We start from the raw sequence: 9,638 nt of genomic DNA, 5'->3' as shown, positions 1-9,638 counted from the left end.
TGATCAGGAACGCTCACACACAGACTTTGGAAGCAAAACAAAAATGGTGGGGAATGCCCTTTCTAAATGGAGTAGGTGTAAGTTTAAAAACACTACGAGGCAAATCGAGCAATTAATGAAGACAGTTACGGATTGCACTATTAACCAGGCTGCAGTGGGTAATGAAGAGTTATCAAAACACACAAAAGAGCAGGTTGAGAGGCTTTGGAGACGAGAAGAGATGTTTTGGAGTATGAGATCGAGGATCAACCGGCTGAAATGGAGAGATCGAAACACGAAATATTTTCATGCTATGACCATTCAACGTAGACAACGAAATAGTATTACTACGCTAAAGGTGGAGGACGAAACTTGGTGCAAAGACCCAACTGTGCTTAAGACTCGCATCACGTCATTTTATCAAGCCATGTATGAGTCTTCAGGAACTAGAAACATTCAGCCGGTGTTAGACCAATGTCCTGTTTTAGCAAAGGATGAGATGAATGATGCCCTGACCAGGAAAGTTACTATGGAGGAGATTAGAGTTGCTATCTTCCAAATGGGGGCTACAAAAGCGCCAGGGTCGGATGGACTTAATGGTCAGTTTTATCAACATAACTGGGAATGCATCCAACTGGACGTTTTCCATTTTGTAGACAGTTTCCTCACAACAGGTACCTTCGACGTCTCTCTAAACCAAACACATGTTGTCTTGATACCGAAAGTGGCACACCCGGAGAGTATCTCTCAATTCAGGCCAATAAGTTTATGTGACTTCAGCTACAAAATCATTTCTAAAGTGCTTGCAAACCGGTTGAAACCTTGGCTTTCTGATCTGATTGCTGTTAAACAAAGTGCCTTTGTTAGTGGTAGGCAAATTCAAGACAACATTTTAGTGGTACAGGAAGTTTTGCACCAACTGAGAATCAAGAAAAGGGAAAGGAAGTTCCAAGCAATGTTGAAAATGGATATGCAAAAAGCATACGATAGAGTGGAGTGGGATTTTCTATGTACTAACATGCGAAGAATGTGATTCAGCGAAAGATGGGTCAGTTTAATCAAACATTGCACATCCACTGTCTCTTTTAGCATCTGAGTGAATGGAGAATCTTTGAATTATTTCTAGCCGTCCAGGGGAATTAGGCAAGGAGATCCACTATCGCCATATCTGTTTATCATCATGGCAAATTCCCTATCATCACTGATGAATAAGGTAGTGGTGGATGGCATAGTGAAGGGTATCAAATTGAACAGGTAGTGTCTATCCTTATCGCACTTGTTATTCGCAGACGATGCATTATTTTTCCTTGATGGAACATTGAGAGAATGTCATAATGTGGCCGACATCTTGAATCAGTATTGCTACGCTTCGGAACAAGCTTTAAACCTGAATAGGTCAGGTATCTACTTCAACAAGGGATGCCCAGACACTCTTAAGAAGAACCTGTCAGAGGAATTGAGAGTTCCTATCCTGGAGAAAACAGGTAAGTACCTAGAAATCCCGTCGGATTGGGGCCATACTCAGAAAGATATGTTTAGTTGGGTGCTCGCAAAGGTTAATTCAAAGCTGGAGTGGTGGAAAGAAAAGCTCATCTCCAAAGCCGGGAAGGAAATTCTTATAAAGACCGTAGTTCAAGCTTTACCGCTACACGCAATGTCTATCTTCGAACTTCCTTTGTCCATATGCAGAGCCATAGAGAGGAAAATTGCTTCCTTTTGGTGGAAGCAGAATGCTAACAAAGAAGGGATCCACTAGAGGAAATGGGAGCACTTAAAATCCAGGAAAGACATGGGCAGATTAGGCTTCAAGGATCTAATTGCCTTCAACAAACCTATGCTCGGTAAACTGGCTTAGCGCCTGGCTCAAGCATCTAACTCACTGTGGGGCCAGATTTTGAAAGGAATTTATTTCCCCAAAGGCGATGTTTGGACAGTAAATAAAGGCAACCGCCCTTCCTGGGAGTGGCAGAGTCTATTAGTGGGAAGAGACACAATCGAACCCAAAACCAGATGGGTTGTGGGAGACGGCAGGAGGATAAGGATTAGGGAGGACAAATGGCTTCCATCCGGTAAATACGAAGGCCCAGCAAACCATTCAGAGCCTCTGATGGTGGCAGATATTATTAACCAGGAGACACACGAATGGAATTCGCAACTGATAGCAGAGTGCTTTAATGAGGAAATGGCCCAGGAGATCCTAAAAACCCCACTTAGCCATAATCCCACAGGGGACTGCCTTATGTGGACTGGAAATAAAGAAGGAACCTACTCAGTTAAAGCAGCCTACAACAAGATTCAGGCAGCAGAAGAAAAGGCGTCTAAGGGTCAAGCACGTACTTCCTACAGCCCTCCAAGGAACCTGTGGACCAGACTTTGTAAAACCCAAATCCACCCAAAGGTGCGTTTCTCTCTATGAAGCACTTGTAACAACGCCCTGTCGACCAAAGAAAACCTATTCAGGAGAAAGATGATCCCCGATCTACTATGTCTTCTCTGTGGCTGCACTTCAGAAACTCCAGAACATCTCTTCATGCTGTGCAATTGGACAAAAAGAATCTGGACAGATAAAAGACCGAATTTTGATGTGGCACCCATCAGAATCTCGAGAATAGAGAAGTGGATAGCAGATAACCTCGCTGTTAATGTGAATTTACCATCGCCTGAAGCCCCTCCCACATAGTCATTACTTGCTGAATTACTTTGGGCCATATAGTCAGCAGGCAACGCATGGGTGTTCCAATGGCGAGTACCAAAGCCCTGGACCATCGTTGATGAAGCAATTAATTCCTTTAAGCTGTACAAGAGATGGAATCCAAGCACGAGATGTGGACGAATTGGACAGAACGCTCTACCTGATCATTGGTGCTCACCGAATCAATTAATTCTTTTTTGTTGGATCTAGCATAACTATATATGTACAGGGTGGTCCACCTTCCTACGCACGTTTTCCTCCATTTTCTAGCTGATGACAACATCCCCATTGTTAGTGGATTCTCATGATCTCATGCTAGAGGAATTTTCTCAAAAAATATATTTTAAAAGTAAGTATGAGAAGAAGTCAATCTTTCAATGATTTTTATTTTTTTTTCGTTTCAGATATTGGTTTCGTCATTATTTTCGACTTGCATAGGATTTTGGGATAATGGGTTCATTCTTTTTCATTGTTATAATACATTTTGGCCTTTGCTTTATTAGTTTTGTTTTCTTTCGGGATATAATTTTAGGGCATATGGGAATTATTTCCAAAATGATTTATTTTATTTGAGGCGGATAATTATTTTCCACGACTGTTCTACTTTTCACACAGAATATAGAGGGTTAATCGTTTAGATGTCTTCCTCTAAGCCGCCGGGACAAAAGAAACATAACTTCTAAGCATCGAGTTCTTTTTGTTCGTTGGACAATTTCTCTCTATCGTGGAGCGATAAGAACGACAACTTAGTTCGGTGTGTTCGTATGTATCATGAGGATGCGTCGAAAACGACGGATTTCCTTTGATTAAGTACTTGACAAGTACCCCGATACTCTCCATCGTGAACAGAAAATTTTGTTTGCAGGACTTGGGATAAAGTTTAGTCCACGTGGAGAGAGACTAAGGATACGCATAATAACCGTTCTATTTCTCTATTTCTATTCCAAACCTATTTCTAGAACATATTTGGAACAGAAACTCGTTTGGCAATGCAATTCAATTTTTACACTGGAACAATTTTTTGTTCTAGAAATATAATTGAAAGAGAAATAAGAAGCTAAAAATTGTAGCTTTTCTGTTCCCAAAATAGAAACGAGAAATAACCTACCAAAGCCTTTCATTTTTTCTCAAGTCCTCGTCGCACTCTCTTTGTCGCCCTTCCTTTGTTCGTAGCCGTCAACCACCACCCCCGCCGACCTCCTCCGGTCGCCACCGCCAACCATCGCCAACCCCCGTCGCTAGCCGCCAACCGCCACGATAACCACCGCTAGCCGCCGCCACAACAACCACCACCGTTGGGCATCACCGCCGACCCCGTCGCCGCCAACCACTATCCTCCACCTCCCACCACTCGACCTCGCCGCCACCAACCTCCGCCCACTACCCGTCCTCGCCGCCCTCCACCATATCGCCTCGCATGCCACCCTCCGCCGACCACCGCCCGCCACCAACCTCTGCCGTCCACCGCCACCTTCCTCTACCTCCGTCGACCTCGGCCACAACCACCGGCCGTCGCTGGAGTGAAAAATAAATAATAATTTTTTATTTTTAAATAATAAATAATATTTTCTAATAATAAAAATTATTTTCTTAATTAAAAGATTAAAAAGAAAATAGAAATTTTTTTAGAAGATTTTATGTTACTAATATTCCAGAAGTATAAATTTTCAAACATCATCAAACGAACTTTTGTTTTAGGAACAAAAATTGTATGACGTTATCAAACTCGTTTTTTCTCAAAAACCCATTCAAAAACTAGAAATAGAAAAATCTATTTGTAGCTAGAAATTGATTTTAGAAATAGAATGGTTATCATGCGTGCCCCGAGTCTCTCTCTCGCATTTGGTAAGTCATCGAAATGGAAAGAGCGAAAACAAAAATTATCATTTTGCATTTTTGGCTAATATAAGTTTCCATTTATAAATTCCCTACTTTGGTAAGTGTGTACTAGACATATTTTCTAGAAAATTTTCAATTTGTGCACATCCATCCGAAAGTTTTTGGAGCTTGATTCCCAAAAAAACAAAAAACAAAAAATCGACCTAACCCGAAGAGTTGGGGCATATGTAATTCGGGCTCGGGCCGGGCCGAGCTAGGTACTGTTTAGTTTTGGGCTGGCTCGAGCCAAGCTAAGACCTGGTTCGTTAGCACCCCTAATTATCACTCTCATGCAAACTTGCCACAACTAGTATGGACGTCATCAATATTCATGATACACCAATCGGAAGGAAGTGATGGACAGAGTTAGAAATTTCAACCCAAAAGTTTAACCAATTTGATAGAGTGAGACTTTCTGAGCGTAAGGCCCATTGAAACTACATGGACGAGCTAAAATTTCTCCAAATTTTTAAATGCATTTATTGAACTTTTAGAAAAGTGCAATGCTTTCTTTGTGGTTGAATCCTTGATGAGAACACCTACCCTCTCCCTTTGTCATTTACGAAAGCCGGAGGATTGGGTCCATCCCTTCGGTTGCTTGTATAGTATCTCAAAGAGCAATGGGCAATCAAACAACTATCCCTTGTACCTCTCAGAGTGGTCATGCTCTATAAACAGCTAAGTTGACTATTCCGACACCCCCTCTCACATAGGAACGAAATTGAGAAACACATGGAATTGACAAATGAGAAGCCTCAACCCAAAATAATGTCCAAAACTTGCCTCCGATACCATAGTAGAAAGTCCCACTCAAAAACTTTAAGCCATTAGATAGAGAAGACTTCAGGATATGTGATTCATTGAACCTTATAGATTGGTGATGTAGGTTACTTTAATACTCCCTCTTACGTACTAACAGATGTGAAAACGGCACATGAAACCGGTGAATCTGGGAGCCTCACACCGGAAATAAATTAGCGATTCAACTTGCCTATAATATCATGTTAGGCAAAGTTCAAGCAGTTGGGTAAAGAAGAGACTACATGAATAGTGGCCTAACGCAAATTTGTTTGTGCCATTTGTGGATGATGACGAGGATAAAATGCATGTTTGATGGACAAAATTCGAGTTATGGCTGTTGATGCATAAACTTTGGTTTTCTTTCTTTGAACTAGCTATATACACGTGCCATGCGAGCTTCACATACTTCCCTTTTTAAAGACAAACTTCTCTGAAAATATTGTTGAAGTAATAATTAATCACATGAACTTTTGTGATTGTTGTTTAATTATATGTGCAATCTATCTTCGCATTAGCATTGTTTCCTAATTCAGTTGATTAATTTTCTAATGGATCAGACATTCACAACATCAGGTATACATTTCTTGAATTAGCAATGTAGAGTTACTCAATTAGAAAAATCTAGGCATATACTCAGTACGGTGCACGAAAAATCGTATTAGATATTACATGCATCAAGTTGATAAGACGGACATGGTTTAATTGCATTGCTATAGTGATTTTAAATTCGTTAAAATGCAGGATTCTATTGCTATTACGAGTTTGCTAAAATCTAAACTCATGAACTTTATTATTATCCGTACTTTTAAAATATTAAATTAAATTAAATTATTTATCTATTCTGTGTAAATTTCTTCATGTATTTTATTGTTATTTTTTCAATAAGATAATTTTTAATTTAATATGATAATAGTTTATTTTATAAGAAATTATATATTTACTTTGTTTCACTTTTATTTCTTTTTTCTTAAGCGGTTTTTCTTTATTTTAGTCTACATATCTTTATTCATCTATTTTATTAGTTTCTTTGTTAAAGATATTTTGCTAAATGGAAAAGTAATATCATTCATATAGTACTACATAGAATAAAATCTGCAATATGAAGGACAGAAAAACAGTGTATCGTAAGGGAAAGACAATTCAAGGCCTAGATGGTGCGATCTCTTATTGCATAGCGCGAACTTTGTTTCTTCTTTGCATCCAATTGAAGGGCCCTATTGACTTGATTCTCAAATCATGTTTCTTCTTAGACTTTATTGACCTTCCCAAATTGCTATTGGATTAAATAATTACCTCCTATTCAATACTTGCGTATTTGAGGGCAGAAAAGTTAGTATCATATGTGCAAGATTCAATCACTTGTATTGTTTAAAATATTTCGGACACGCTAAATTCTCCCATCAATTGTTCTTATTTTTTTGGTCATTTTAATTTTTTTTTATATTAGGATTCAAATAAGACTTATATTAGAATATCATTTTTATTTTATTAATTTAAGAAGTTTGTCATTCAAAAAAATAACTTTAATATCATTGATACTATATATACTATCCACCTTTATCCCACCTCCCCCATGAGGCAATTTTATTCGGGCTATATCCATCTTATATCCCACTTTATCATGTGTATCCTATATTGGGCAGACACCAAACACATGATAGGATCAATATTAACATATACTGAATTTTATTATTAGTTGTAATCAACATGTGGAATTTTATGTATTTATTCGCAATGGATGACAATCCATATTCGCGACTTGTATGGATTAAAATGCTTCAGACATTCCATATTAAAAAAAAAAAAACAAATTATGTTCGCCGTAAGATTTGCAAAAACGAATTTGGGATTATTCTTGCTTTTACAGTTTTGTATACGTCGGGCCTCTTATTATTTGACTTTTTAGGTGAAGAGGAATGTATGAAACGTTTCAAAGAATTTAATAATGGTTACAGGTGAATGATTAATATGGTTAGCACCTAATGATACAACCATTGACATGTTTAGCCAGTACATCTTATTGAGTAAAGGGGGTAGACCAATCAATGAAACAATCACCAGAAATCCATGCAGAAGCAAACCAATCGAACCAATTAAATCACGACCTGGTCCTAGTAGATAATTTCGCGAAGGCCATGGTACGATTGAGACTCAGCTACTCGTGGCCTTGGACATCGACGTGAACGTCACCGTCGACCCTAGCGGCAGCTTCCCGGCCTCGACCACGAAGGTGTCGTAGCGGAGGAAGAACTCCACGAGCATAACCCTGCACAAGAGCACCACCATGTTCTTCCCAGGGCACTGCTTGTTCCCCACGGTCGGATCATCGATCTCGCGTCCGTTCGACCAGTACACGTACTTCAGCAGCTTCTCGCCTTCTTCCCCGACGAATCTGTGGCCTACAAACTCCTCCGGCCTTTCAAACACCCTCGGATCCTTGGTTGCAAACGGCTGATAGCCGAAGATCATCTCACCCTTCTTGATCTCGAAGGCTGCGTCGTGGTTGTGGATCACCATGTCCTCCTTGGCGTTGCCGTACTGAAACGCGACCGAAGGCTCAATCCTCAGCGCTTCCCAGACGACCGACTTGGTCAAGCTCATCTTCTCCAATGCGGCGACCGTGACCCCACCTTCTGATCTGACGACGGTCCTGATTTCCTCTGCGAGCTGTCGGTGCAATTCTTCGCCAGCGAGTCCCACCCACTTGATCAAAGCCGGGAACGTGTTTTTCATGCCCCCATAGGCATTGAAGCACACAAAGAACACAAGATTATGGCAAGCTTCATCTCTTTCGATCCCCAAACTCTCGGCTTCATCCAATATGGATGTCGCATACTCGTTAAACACCTTGTAGAACTTCTTGTAATCGGATTTGAGCAAGAATGGAGGCAAGGGGAATGTGTGTAGGACTATGTCTTCCAAGATGTTCAGTATCTTTGGTAACCCTAGGGTAATCAATGGCGCGAGTTGGAAAAACAAATACGAGTCGAAGAATTTCGTCGCTTTGTCGGTTGTGAGGATCGTGCCGGATGGGCTTCGGTCACAAAATAGGTTGGTCAAGTAGTTGAAGGACATCTTGTTGCAATAGTCATTGAAGTATGCTTTGCCTTTGCTAGAGAGCTCATCTTCTAGGTCAATGAAAAGCTGTGACAGGGAGCTCCTGAACACTGGAATGAACTTATCATGCCGGGTCGCAAGGGTCGACAGGAGCAAGCCTTTGAGGACGGGGTGCTTGGGCTCGGAGGGGTCGAGGTAGGCGCACATGCGGTATCCGCCCGTGAAGTCAGTCGAGGGCATGTAGGTCCCGACGAACACGTCCCTCTTTTCGACCTTGGACGTGTCAAAGAGGACCGGGAAGCTGACGGCATCGAGGAGCACAACCACCTTAGGGTTCGGGGCCATGAAAGGGCCTGGAACCATGTTAGTCCGGAAGACCGTCGACTGGTACTTCTGCACCCGGGTCCGGAAGAACTTGTCCGTCCCCTCACGGTAGAAGTAGTCGAGCCGGTCTTTTATCGCGCCGAAGAAAGGCAAGCCATAGCTTCCGGGGATCGGTTTCAGAGGAAGGTTTGATGAAGAAGGTGAAGACATCGTTGTGTCAAAAAGGAAGAGGGCTTTGTTGAAGAACAGTGTATCTCACAAAACATGAAACCGCCGGTTATAAATAGAGAGCTTTTGAGTGTGTCCATGGAGATATTCAACGCCTCATCCGAGCCATCTTTTGATTGAGACGCAACAAGTTTGACCCGTTTCTCTTCCATCCCAGACGCTTGGGATTACGAAAAATTACCAAAAAAAAATCATAAATTTATTATAATTATGCTAATTCAAATTTTTTTTTTTATAAATTTAGTTCTAAACCTTTTATATTTGTATCAATTCAATTCATCCAATCACCTTTGGGCGACATGCGTTCACATCGGCATCAACCAATTAAAATTAGCCGGATGAACTGAATTGACATAAATACAAAAGGATTAGAACTCAATTGATAAAAATAATATAAAATAAATTGATATAATTATAATAAATTTTTAAAAAATTGATAAGATTACGTTCACGAAGAAGCTTGTTCCCGACCGTTGGTCGTTTCTTGTCCTCTTTTCTGAAAAGGAAAAAAATGCATTGTTTTTTTAAAAATTTGGCTCCGATAGATCTAGGCATGGACGCCGAGAACCCGGGGCTCGGCCTCGATATCATTTGGCTTGGTGTCTCGAGCTTGCACACTACAACTGTGTTCTTGGGCATGGCCTAGATTGACCCGGGTTAGGGCGTCGGGGACCCGGCC

The 9,638-nt window shown here is 40.8% G+C and overlaps 1 protein-coding gene across 1 annotated transcript; it reads right to left on the bottom strand.

Annotated features, from left to right (window-relative positions):
- Nucleotides 1-7,352: 7,352 nt before the first annotated feature.
- LOC115728996 (allene oxide synthase 1, chloroplastic-like) lies at nucleotides 7,353-8,999 on the bottom strand. Its single transcript, XM_030669130.2, has one exon. It carries the CDS (start codon nucleotides 8,939-8,941, stop codon nucleotides 7,502-7,504), a length of 1,440 nt encoding a protein of 479 aa, XP_030524990.1. The 5' UTR covers nucleotides 8,942-8,999; the 3' UTR covers nucleotides 7,353-7,501.
- Between the last annotated feature and the right edge of the window lie 639 nt (nucleotides 9,000-9,638).

The sequence above is a fragment of the Rhodamnia argentea genome, chromosome 5 (assembly GCF_020921035.1).
Source record: "Rhodamnia argentea isolate NSW1041297 chromosome 5, ASM2092103v1, whole genome shotgun sequence".
In the NCBI taxonomy this organism is placed as follows: domain Eukaryota; kingdom Viridiplantae; phylum Streptophyta; class Magnoliopsida; order Myrtales; family Myrtaceae; genus Rhodamnia; species Rhodamnia argentea.
Note: the sequence above shows the minus strand (reverse complement) of the source record. Positions and strands in the feature narration are given on the sequence as shown.